The sequence below is a fragment of the Vicugna pacos genome, chromosome 32 (assembly GCF_048564905.1).
Source record: "Vicugna pacos chromosome 32, VicPac4, whole genome shotgun sequence".
NCBI classification, from domain to species: Eukaryota; Metazoa; Chordata; class Mammalia; order Artiodactyla; family Camelidae; genus Vicugna; species Vicugna pacos.
In genome coordinates this window covers 16,201,302-16,213,655 of record NC_133018.1, presented here as the reverse complement: position 1 = coordinate 16,213,655, position 12,354 = coordinate 16,201,302, and the positions used below count along the sequence as shown (strand labels likewise).

Genomic DNA, 12,354 nt, shown 5'->3' with positions numbered 1-12,354 from the left:
ATTAAAAAAAAAATGCATTCAAAAGAAAGCCTCTAAATCCATACTACTGTAAAGCCAACAAATGACTATTGTTGGCAAATGATCCGAGGCTTCCTAACCTTTCATCACCCAACCTGGCACCAGCCCAGGGTGGAAGAAAAGAGGAAAAAGCAGGAGAGGGGGGAAAATAAATGAGTGGTGTTTGTGGGCAGAAGCCTTCAGGTGCCACAGACCATCTAAAACAGATTTATTTTTAACTCATACTGTTTGTGACCTCAAACATGGATATAAGTTTTATATTAAAAGTGTGCAAGTTCTCCAATAGAGACAGAAATCAGAAGATGGTTACAAGGGACTAGGGTGAAGGGAGGGAAGTGGCTGCAAATACTAGGAACTTGAGAGAACTTTCTGGGGTGATGGAAATGCTCTGTATCATGAATGTGATCAGGAATCCATTTGTCAAAACTCATCAAACTGTACTCTTACATGAGGTGAATTAAATCTTGGAGGTATAGTTAAAACTCCTCTTAATGAACCTAACTTTAAAAAACATGTATATACATTTTTAATTCTCAAAGCACCCCAGCAAAATGTAAAGCAAAAAAAATTAAGCCTAAAGCACAATACTATGCACTAATCACCCCAGAGACCAGCTATGCTCATTAAACCAATATTTACATAAAGGCCATGTAAAGAAACTCTGAGCCCGCCCCCACCCTCCCCCCATACCTGCTCCCCCACCGACACAAGGGGCTGCTCAGGAGATAAGAGGGGGTACACATACTGTGAAAATCTTTCTTTTATTACTGTCTCTTGTGGCAAAATAACATTTTATACAAATAAGTCACCTGGTTTACTTTGGACACAAAGACAATACAAACTGGAATGAGGAGCTTGGGGGAGGCGGGGAAGGCAGATCAGGTCACTGACATTTCTTATATTCTGTGAAAAATAGATTTACAGGGAAAAAATAGACTTTCACAAGTTCAATGACTTTACATGATCCTTTGTACAACAAGGGGTAAATCCACCTCCACCGGACCCTTCTTGTTCCTAAGATGTCCTGTAACATGGAATGTAAGTAACACAATGATTTGATGACCCAGCTCCTATGCCAGGTACAGCGGCACCCTCTGCATCCGGGATCCTTGCCCACAGGCAATGAGTCTGTGCTGTGACTCTGAGAACTGTCCACATCCCCCTAACTTCACTGAAGTCATAGTGACAGTGGCCACCAGAAGAAAGTGACTTTACAGAGGAAAAAAAAAAGAGTACCCTGGGAGCCTACCAAGGGTGGTAAGACCTACTAAGGCAAAACGCACCCAATTTGTACATTAGACACAGCCTATTAAATCCATTCCAGAAACGAGTCCCACTTCAACTGAAAAAACCAGTTGAAGATTCCCCCAACTTTGCCACACAAGAATCTCCAGTCTCTGGATCACCCCAGAGTCCCCAAATCACTGCCCCTATTTGAGAATCAGATGGCCCGAAGACTGTGGGTGTCTTCAGGAAGTCTTCCATGCTCCTGAAAACTGCTTCCCTGCAAGACAGCATTGAGCTAACACATGAGGAGAGGATGACCTACTTTATTCCAGAACTACTTTTAGTTATTTCCTCTGTTCACTCTTTAAAACGTAGAATGAAACAAACCAGGATCTTCTTTGCAGAAGCCAAAAGGTCATCTTAGCCCAACTGCTCTACAGAAGAGAGGTGCTCTACCAGGAGGTTCCAAGGCTCCAAGGCAGAGGGACAGGAGCAGGACGGGAGAGGGAGGGCAGGCAGCAGGCCCCCTGGCGCCAGCTGGGCCTGCCAGTCTGCTGGAATGTGTTCCCTCCAGGAGCTGCCTCTCAGGGCATCGTCTCCCCAGGAAGGCAGGTTTTTTCCTCCCATTGCATCACCCACAAGATAACTGCTACCAGTGGCCCAGATTCCTTAATAACACGGCCTCCTGATTCAACTTCTGATGAGTTCAGCTACTTTCAGAGGAAGTGCGACTTCCACCTCTCTCTCCAGTTCAGACACCAAAGCTTGAACTTCCAACTTACCCTGCTGGTTACCACCTCAGAGTTGTAATGCTCCTCAAGGTTTCGTGCCTAGCTGGACACACGAATGCAGAGTCTCAGATACAGAACACCAGACCTCAGGAGTAGAGAAGGGCAACTCCCCATCCTGCTGGCTGCAGACAGAGCGCTCAGGCTCCAAACGGTCTCCAGTGAGATGGAGGTGAGCTCTTGGGGAGAGGGATACAGCACTATTATGCCAGAATGCCTGCCTTCTCTGCCCTCCTGGGCCTCCTCTCAGCAACAGCTAACACTGCAGATAAGAGACAGCCCACCCACGCACAAGCTGTGGTCTGCCCTGAGACACGTTTCCAAGGCAGGCTCTACAGAGCAGAGCTCCGGGCAGCTCCAGAAACCACACCCTAGGTTATAATTAAATTTCAAGAAGTAGAAATTCTCCCAAATGGACTTCTGTCACAGAGAGAAGGGGCTATTCTGAAGCTCAATGAACACAAATCCGTTAAAGGAGCCCCAGTGAGAAAGAAGGGAGAGAGGCAGTGCTGGTGTCCGTCCGTCAGCATCTGGACGGAGCCACACATAAGGCACCTGGATTTGTAGCCGACTCCAGCTCTCGGATTCACCCCATCTGGGGATGTGCAGCCCACAGGGAGCTCAGTCTCCTCTCCCTCAGGGGCTGGGTCCAGCGCCAGCACACAGGGCTAACCAGGGTTTCCTCAGTGAGCAAGCTGCCAGCATCTGGTACAGCCCGGACTCTGGCCTGGCGCAAAGCACTGGACCAAGGTGCAAGGCCATTCACACTCTAGAATCCAAACAGGGAGCAGCACTGGTCAGTGAGTGAATGCACAGGGCCTTCTGCGGCCAAGTGCAGGCCCTTCTTCCCCTGGCCCCAGCTGACCTTTCTTCCTAGCCCCTTGGGAGACAGCTCTCCTGTCACAGAAGCACACACCTGGGCCCTTCCTGCCGTGACCTTTCTAACAAAGCTAAATCCTGGCCATAGCAACCATCTCATCAGAGGCTCAGGAGTTTAGGCTAAGCATCTAAATCCACCCACACAGCCAGGCAACCCTAGGGATCTGAGGCAGGGAGAGTCTATCCAATGAGGGTCTGAGGGATGTGCAAAAAATCTATTTGAGAAACACCTTTCTGACAGGCCACCTCAGCTAATTTCCCCGGTTCCCACCCAAAACCATTCCAATGGGCAGTCTGAAGGACCAGAACACACATTTCTTAGGTCTGACCTGCCAGGATGGTTCCAGGAACTACTTCAGTACAAAAGCAGATGGGACATGAGCCTGGTTAATACTATTAGAGGTCTAGCGACACATCACATACGTTGGGAATACCACTGACATTCTATAAAACCTCCCCCTCAAAGAGCCTGGAAATAAAAAAGCCAAAAACACTGAGACCTGCTCTGACCTTGAGATACTACAGTTCCCAGAGCAAAACTGACGCATTCCATTTCAGGAAAAACTCAAAAGTCAGGAGCCAGGAGAAGCAGAGCCAGCTCATCTTTCTTCCAGAAGGAGAGCAGGAAGGCGCTGCCAGGCTGGAAGCACGGTGCAGCCCCGGGAGGATTGGCTACGACCCCTGGCGTCAACGGATGAACAGCTTCTGCATAAAGGGCTCTTGGTCTGGCCCCTCTGCCCGCCCAGCGCCTCCACTCTGGGCACCGCTCTATCCTGCCGTCCCTTTTCAAGTTTCTTTCCAGCAGCTGTAGGACCACGCGCAGGCCGAGGTCAGAGTGTGCTGATGGTGGCCCCGAGTCAGGAGGCCTGGCGTCCCTGCACCTGCAGAAAAGCCTTCTCTCCCCAGCACAGCTGTGCTTGGAGAGACCCAGGCTCGTCAGGACAACCAGGAGCGATGACTACCTGAAAATAAACTTTCTTTTTTTCTGGATTCCAGGAGTCTTACCCTAATTTTTTACTTTACTGTAGTACCTCTGTGACCTAAGGGACAGGGAAAAACGGGAAGAAAAAAATACCAGGGAAGGAAACACAGCACTGCTTGGCACCTCTCTCGGAGCGCAGAAAACTGCCGCCCCAGCCTTGGCTTCCGGGGCCGGGTTCCAGATGTGTGTTGACAGGCAGCAGCTTCAACTGCCTCCAGGTGCCAGGACCTCGGGCCGCAGCCAAGCACCTCCCCGTCTGCTCCTCCCGCAGCTACTGGCCCCCATTATAGGCATAGTCAGCCTTGTTGTGCATTATCAGCTTGTTGTCGACGAAGTAGAAGCTGTCAGAACGGGTCTCATAGGGATTTTCAATCATCAGACGAACTGCAAGTGGGGGAAAGGGAAAAAGCAAAGACTCATGTGTGAGTCTGCCCTGTGGGCCAGATGAGGAGAAAACTTAGCACCCCCTCTAAAATTCAACAGCCAGCCCTTCCCAAAAATGTGTATTCACTGTCAGAACAATGAGGTCAGAACAGAAGGAGACAGGCCTTGAGAGCTGGGGAGAACTGGGGACCCCAGAGGCCCCCAAACTGAACATGCGATCCACTTCAACAGAAGGATGCAGCCCGTTCTATGGCCCGGCCCTCTGTAGCCACCGCCAGCCCACTGCTCATCAGAACCCCAGGGAGGTGTGCTCACCCTTCTGCCAACACGCACCACGGCAGCCTGTTTACTCAGTGCTTCTGGTCTATTCCCCACCTCCAGACACTCAGAAAGCTGTGCCTCACTGTGCCCACTTCCCAAAGGCCCCCAACAAGGGAGTCCTAGGCATGCGCCAGCACAGGGGCACAGAGGGCAAGGAGACTTCTTCAGAGACAGCTCAGGGTACTAACCCACAAATGGTCCAGCGAAAGATCTGCTTGTCTTGGGAATCAAGATTTAAATCTTCTGTTTGTTCAGGCAGTTGCCCTGACCTCTTTAACCATAACTGGAGACTCCAGGGAATTAACAGTCACTACCTCTGGTCAGTTTCGAGGTAATGACTATGTGCTATTTTGAATCCTCTGGAGGAAATGCTATTGCTGACCACAGTTCTCAAAAGGTGAATTGACTGTTTCAAGTTCTTTGAACCCACCCAAGCCAAGTTATTTAGTTTATATCCAGATACTGACCCCCACCCTCTTTCAGCTTATTTGGTTTCAAGAAGAAAAGCTATACGGCCTTGGATAAAAACTCAAAATGCTATACGTCATCTTTCCTCGCAAGTATCCACATATTCCAGCCCAGCCTGGGAGAGGACTTTAAACCAGGGTCAGATGTTGCCATCAACACCCTGCCCACTTCTCAGCAACCCTCACCTGACCTGGGAACAGCACTGCCAAGTGTGTAAAGAACACCTGTCAGAAAATGACAACTTTAAGGACCTGGCATTCTGAGAAGACTAGTTGGTGCATGTACACCCTTCCTCACAATCCAACTAAACTCCACCACTATTCACAGGATCCCACAGCCTCATTGTTCTGGAACAACTTTCCCTAATGCCTCGCAGCGGGTGCTAACATGAGAGAGCCAGACCAAAGCCATGGGAACTGATTCCACCTGTTCTTTCTCTGCCAGGAAGTCCATCTCCTCCCTTGCCCAGCCTTCTCCCTCAGGCGCCTTCCCCAGTCCCTCTTCCACAGAACCACAGGGTTACTGTTCCCAAGACGCTGCTTCCATCCTGCCACTCCTGCTTCAAATTCTCTAACAGCTCCCTATTTCCTGCTGGCTCTATTCTAACAGTTTACCAAGTGAACTTTCAACTTAACAGAGAAGGAGAAAGAGGTGGTCCTCAGACCTAGAATTTTATTTAGCCCACAGTTTCACATGCAGCTCTGATTAAGGAAAAAGCAAATGCTAACAGAGTGCTGAGCAGGAGCTGGTGACTAGAACACAGTGAGAACCAGGGCTGACAGTGGGCAGGAGAGGTGCTGTGTCTAATCGGAGCATCTAATCAGGGACTGGGCCTACTCTTATCTCCCTCAGCCACTCCCCTTCCCGCAGCAGGCATCTAAACAGGAGGCCTGTATCACTAAAACCTTCGGTGCTCCCATCCAGGCAGAGCCAGAGTTTGAAACTTGAGTCAGGAACCTGAGGTCAAATGACTAGAGATGCGTCATGTCCCTATTTCCCTCCTCTGCCAAACAGGGGGGTTGGACCAGATGGAGGTCAAGCCTGAAGAATCCAGACTGCTGTAAAACTCAGGGGATACGTACTGACATCCTCAGAAAGCTGGGGAAACTCATAGATGTGTTCACAAGTGTTCCTACTGCTGGGGATGCAGAAGCCGAAATCAAAGTCAAAGGTTTTCAGCAGGCGTTCCCGGAAATAGTGCCGTTCGATCATCCGGAAGTTTGACACAGGTTTGTCTCCCACCGTGAACTCCACCCTGCAAAATAAATCTCTGTGAGCCCAACTTTGCCTCCTCCCTCCTCTAGAGCCAACCCCAAACCCAACTGAGAACATTCTTCTCTGTGAGCAAGCAGCCGCTCTCCCCTCAGGACCTGCTGGTACTCACGTGGCCCCCACGGTCCGGAGGCGGAGAAATGCTGGTGTGAACTGGTAGCGGACAAAGCGGCCTGCGCTGACATCCACATCTCCACCTGCTTCTTCCTCCTCCTCCTCCTGGTCTGAAAGAGCACACCGAATCGTGAGCGCACCATCTCGGCACCTCCAGTCCAGACAGCACAACCACTGAGCAGTCCCAACACCGACAGCAGGCCGGCCAACCCTCACTGTGAACCCGCTGTAATGCCGGACCCCATGCAGACACCTCACAGAATCCCAACACCCCTGTAGGCATTGTCTCCGTTTTACACATCAGGAAGCTCCAGCTCAGAGACTTCGCTGACGTGTCCCAAGTACCCCAAACACAGGCAGACTCAGAGACACTGCGGGTGCAGTTCCAGACCACCACAATAAAGCCAGCCACGTGAATTTTTTGGTTTCCCAGTGCACATCAAAGTTATGTTTACACCGTACTGTAGTCAATTAAGTGTGCAACAGCCATCTATCTAAAAAAACAACGTACATGCCTTAATTAAAAAATGAAGCTGTTGAAAAAGTGATGCCAATAGACTTATTCAATGCAGGGTTGTCACAGACCTTCAGTTTATAAAGCAAAGTGCAATAAAATGAGGTCTGCCTGTAGTAAATGGAGAAAGCAGGGATTTGAATCCAGGTCCTTAAACACTAAGCTTTTTGCCGTTTATGTAACTTGGGGGCTTGGGCCGTATGTAACAGTGATGTCTGGAACACAGGCTGCGTCCTGCGCCCCTGATGTAGTCTGTGTTATACAGACCAGGGCTGCTGTTGATCAGGTTAAACTGCTTGCCGCTAACCAAAAGAATGCGACCACAGAAGCTAAAATTAGTCAAAAGGCATCTTCAAAGAATGCAAAAATTTCTGACAGGCAGAAAAGACAAACTCCTAGAAATAATTTTGCTATTTAAACAGAAGGCACTGACCTACAGCCTCGGGATACTGTACATCCTTGGACTAATGCCTATTCCAGCCCAGGACTAACACTCCGAGCACCTGGGAAAGGGTGAGGCTGATGGGCCATGAACCGATGTGTAGGGCCTGAGTGAGGGTCCGCAGGGTAACCATGGCCTCTGGTCTAGTCCATCCTCAGCACAGGAAATGAAAGATTTGAAAAATTAATCCAAGAACCATTCTAATGTGAGCAAGGAGTTAGTTCCTTCTAGCAGCCACCCAGTGTCCAGCAAGGGTATTTTTTCCAGGTCTGGGCCGAGCATATGTGCAGTATCAAAGAAGCCTTTTTTAGCGTCAAACATCTCTGCCTGTGATAAGCCCAAGAGCAACTGAGCAACCAGACTGAGTAGGGGTTCAAAGCGAGGGACCCCAGAGCCCTGGCTCCAACAATGCAACGCAAAGAGAATCAGATCAAATCTTCTCAGGGATTTGAACTCCTCAGAACAGGTGCCACAGGAGGGCACTGGTTCAGTGTGAGCATGTTCTTAGTGAATCAAGAGCCTTAAAGGTCAAGACTGGACAGGTTGAAAATTAAGGTATTTTTACAGTATCTGCAGTTGACCTTGAGACAGTTCAGTTTTGTACTGAAATGACTAATGTGAGCCCAGGCTCAGCCAAATCCACACACCTCAAGTAGCTCCGGGCGGTCCCTGGAACATTCTAAGCACTGAGACGTGCGGCCCAGGGCAGTGAACAGCACAGACCCAGGAAGCCGGCTGGCTCTGACCCTCCCAATACATGTACCCATAAGCTCAAGCCCTCAGGTGCCCCGGTCAGTACGAGGTCATGACAACACAAAGAACATGGGGTGGGCCGAGGAGGCCAGCGCTCTAGCTGTGAATGTGTAAAAACACGAGCTGAAACTTTTTCATTAATTACCTGGGATACTAACAACCATCTTATCAAATTTACTGGCATTTTCTGAATAGCAAATCAGATGCGAAAAGCTTGGCAAAAAGAGTTATTAACACAGACCACGGCTGATCCTCTGAAGGACTATGTTCTAATAGACTAACTCCAGGGGGTGCTAGATCTCCAGGGATGAGCTCCGAAGACTTGCGTGTGGTCCCGGTCTTGCAATCAGGCACCCTGGGACTGTATCCCAAGCACAGGAAGTGCCTGTTCAAAGCGGACTTAAGGAGTCCTAGGTAGATGAATTCACAGGTCTGGGTCTCTGTTCATCCAGAAAATGGTGGACATTAAAACCCAACTACGGCTTTCTGGGAAGTCTGAGACGCTACTTAGAGGAAAGAGCGTGCCTCGTGATCTGGACTGGACTCCGTATCACCCTCCTCAGTGTCCCCAGGACTCAAGGCTCAGGCAGGCTCTACTCATTGTAGTTTAATTTCAAGGATTCCTTTCCTAAGTGGAGGCAATATGGGAGGACAAAAGAGCACAGGACCTTAGGAAAGTTACCTGGAAATTTGGGGCTTCTGTTTCCTTATCTGTTAAAATGAGGATAGTAACTCCTCACAGGGGTATGAGGATCACAAGGGCAGAGGTAAACAGAAGGATGGGGAACACAGTGATTAGCACAGAGCAGATACTCAAAGCACATCAGCCTCTCCACTCAGCTTCAGGCCAGCACGCCCGCAGGCCAGGCATTAGCAGGAGGCACGGAAGCGGGCCTCACTGGAGTCCATGACACAGGATGCACACAAAAATGAAGCTTCAGTGACCTTTTGCTCCACCCGTCAAGTGAGCGCTACAGTATTGAGGCCTACCTGAAACACAAGGCTTGGCAATCTCAAAAAGCACTGTCCCTGTCTCCAAATCTCGAATTTTGAAGCGGGTGAAATCAATACTGTAGACGTTGTCTTCAGGTTTACACAAATAATCTGAAAATGAGAGAAACCAATGCCATTAAGTGACCCTCCAAAACTACCATTTCTTCCTCAAGTTTCGAAGCAAACTCAGGGTTTTTTCTTACGTAATTTACTTAAAATACACCCCAAAACTTCCTCTTATAAGTAAAAGTTGTGTGGAGAGAATTAGGGGATCCAAGGAAGAAAAAATGCATGGACTTGGTTTGGATGAAAGATTATTGTGACACTTTAGGAACAGGGATGGTAAAAGGGAATTTCTTTGGAAATACCTCAAAAACGGCCTGCAGACCTTTCATGACCTATTAACCCGGATGTCACAACAGGACAGAATTCTTTAAGAAATTCATTTAAAAACATGTATCCTGATCTAATGGCTAATACAGTGCATGTCTGCTGACTGTATTACGAAGCTGGGATCAGCAAACTTTTTCTGTAAAGGGCCAGATCGTGAATAATTGAGGCTTTGAGACGAGTCACAGGCACAACTATTCAATTGTCACTGTAGCAAGAAAGCAGCCACAAACACACAAATGAGCATGGCTGTATTCTAATAAAACTAGAGACACCGAAATATGAATGTTTAATAACCATGTGTCCCAAGATGTTTTTTTACAAACCATCTGAAAAGGTACAAACCGTTCCTAACTTGTGAGCTGCACAGAATCAGGCGGTGGGCCACACCCACGCAGGCGGCAGGGCATGTGGCCAAAGTGCAACAGGGCCTACGACAGCCCGGTTAGCTAAACGAAACAGTACTGATCACAAAAAATGTCACTGATTTCTTTCCACCACGACTCCCGACAGCATCTTCTCCACAACTCACTTTGGCACTTCATCTCATGTTACCTGCTTGGGTTAGTTGTTTCAGGTTTTACAAACTGTCTCTCCAGTAAGACGGCAAACTTGATCGCTAGTGTTTATTATGTAACTTGTAAAAGGGCTGAGATTGGTTCTGTATCTTTAGAGGGTACTCAAGTAACACGCTGAATCGAACAGACTTTAAGAAGTACAACAAAATCCAGAGGTCACCAAGCTCTGACCTGTGACTTTCTTCAATCAGCTGCTGAGGTGGGTTTGAGCAACAGCACCAATCTCAAGTTCCTACACAGGAACTGAGTGCCCACAGAGAGTGCTGCTTAGGGCCAAGCATTAGAGGGACCTAATCTACCCTCGATATCAGGAGAAAGCATGAGGTTAGTGAGGTCAGGTGATAAGCATTTCTGTACCCTGAGCCCCAAATGAAAACTGGGTCAGAACAGAAGCAGCTTTTTCACAATGTTTCAATGAAACAGAATAGCAAGACCTTCTAAAGATATACTCAGGCCTGCAAAGAACAGTCCCAATTCAAACAGTGATGGAAAATGGAGATATGAAAATGCCCAGAATCAAATTAAAGCTATTTCAGGAGATGGGCATTCCCTTTCATACAGGCTGGACCAAGGCCCGCCCCCTGCAAACTGCCATCCTCAAATCACTGGAGCAGCCTCCAGCTCCCTGAGGTACACCTGAGCACCCCTGGGCTGCCGACTCAATCAGTGCAGCAGGTAACAGGACAGCAGCCTAAATCCATCAAGGGAGTGCTCCTGTGTCAAGGTTAGGTCTGAAGAGAGAGGATGGGTGGGGCAAGCAGGGTCTAACCCACTGAGTGCAAACTCTTACGGGGACACAGCAGCAAGAGAAAGGGCATCAAGTCAGGGCTTGGCCTAGAAACGTACAGAAAAAGGGAAGAGAACCACGACAGGGGGTGGACAATCATTATTTCCCACTCTGCCTCCCATCAATGAAAAGATGTAGGACGGTTGCATTTTATGCAAGAAATGTATTTCTGACACCCTGCCATGTTCTTAATTCACTAGAACAAGTGTCAAAAGCAGGATTCACATTTTGGATTTTGTACATAAAGTGAAACTTTACTAACATTTATTTTTTAAGGCGGCACAGTTTTAAATTGGCATGAAATGCCACGGCAGTGTATCTGAGGAAGAGCCCACCTGCACACAAAGCGGGACGCTTGGGACCCAAAGAGGCAGGGGGCGAAGGCAGGTGGGAAAGGGGGAGGGGCCGGAGTGGAGGGAAAGGCCGAGAAAGCAGGTATGGGTCTGGACTGGCAGAGGGCTGCAGAAGGGGGCAGCAGACGCGGTGAGGGGGACTGGCTGAGCACGAACTTCACTAACAGCTGGGGGCAGCTTCCAGGAATGAGGGAGTAGCGGCCCATTTACCAGGGCCGGGAGGATCCGGTTAAGTTAAGGAGGCTCCCCACCTGAACAGATCCAGCTGAGAACGGCCCGGCCTGAGGGCCCAGCGGGGACCGGTCACGGGGAAGCCCGGCGTGGCCGGATTCAGGGAAGGGCAGTCAAGCTCAAGGAGAACCCCGTCCCAACCAGCTCTAGGTGAGGGTGGGGGGCGCAGACCCGGCCGGTCGGAGCAGTGGGCAGCGCGGCCTGGCCGGCCCGCCGGCGCCTGGTTGGACCAGCGGGGCCGGGCGAGCGGCGTGCGGCCGGCTGTGCTGAAGGCTACCCGGGGCCCGGGGCCCGGGACCCGACGCGAGGGGAGGGCGCGGCCGGCCCGCACTCACTCTCGGTGACCCGGCCGAGGCGCAGGACGTGCTCGGGCCGGATGGTGTCCAGAGCCAGCAGCTCCTGCTCCGTGACCGCTGCCCCGATGCCATCGTCCGCCGCGTGGTGGGGCGCCTGCCGCCGAGCCTTCAGCCGATTCAGGACGCCGCCGCCCGCCTTCTTCTTCTCCTCCTTGCCAGCCACCAGCGCCCCCGGCCCAGCCGCCGAGCCCGCGGACGCAGCCTTGGAGTTCGACCCGCTCATCGCTCCGCCGCCAAGATGGCCGCCGCCTCCGCAGCGCCGTAACTATGGAGAGCGGGGCCGGAGCCGGGGGCGGGGCCGGGGCGGGGCTGCGGGCCGCGTCGCCCCGCCTCTCGCCCATGTTGGTCCAGCCAGGTGGCGGGCATCTTTAGCGCTCCAGATTCTCCATCAAGCCCCCAAGGTCAAACTAAAGGTTTAAAAAGTATTTCGTACGGTCAAATGATTTTTCCGTCATATAAACTGTAGATAAGGCATCTTGAGAAAATGTTTTTTCATCTGTAGCC

The 12,354-nt window shown here is 50.3% G+C and overlaps 1 protein-coding gene across 1 annotated transcript; it reads right to left on the bottom strand.

Annotated features, from left to right (window-relative positions):
- Positions 1 to 760: 760 nt before the first annotated feature.
- Positions 761 to 12,120, bottom strand: UNC119B (unc-119 lipid binding chaperone B). Its single transcript, XM_006204818.4, has 5 exons — positions 11,830 to 12,120; positions 9,153 to 9,266; positions 6,452 to 6,563; positions 6,150 to 6,322; positions 761 to 4,278 (listed from the first exon to the last, which is right to left on the bottom strand). The coding sequence occupies exons 1-5, from the start codon at positions 12,071 to 12,073 to the stop codon at positions 4,166 to 4,168; spliced, it is 756 nt and encodes a 251-aa protein (XP_006204880.1). The 5' UTR covers positions 12,074 to 12,120; the 3' UTR covers positions 761 to 4,165.
- Between the last annotated feature and the right edge of the window lie 234 nt (positions 12,121 to 12,354).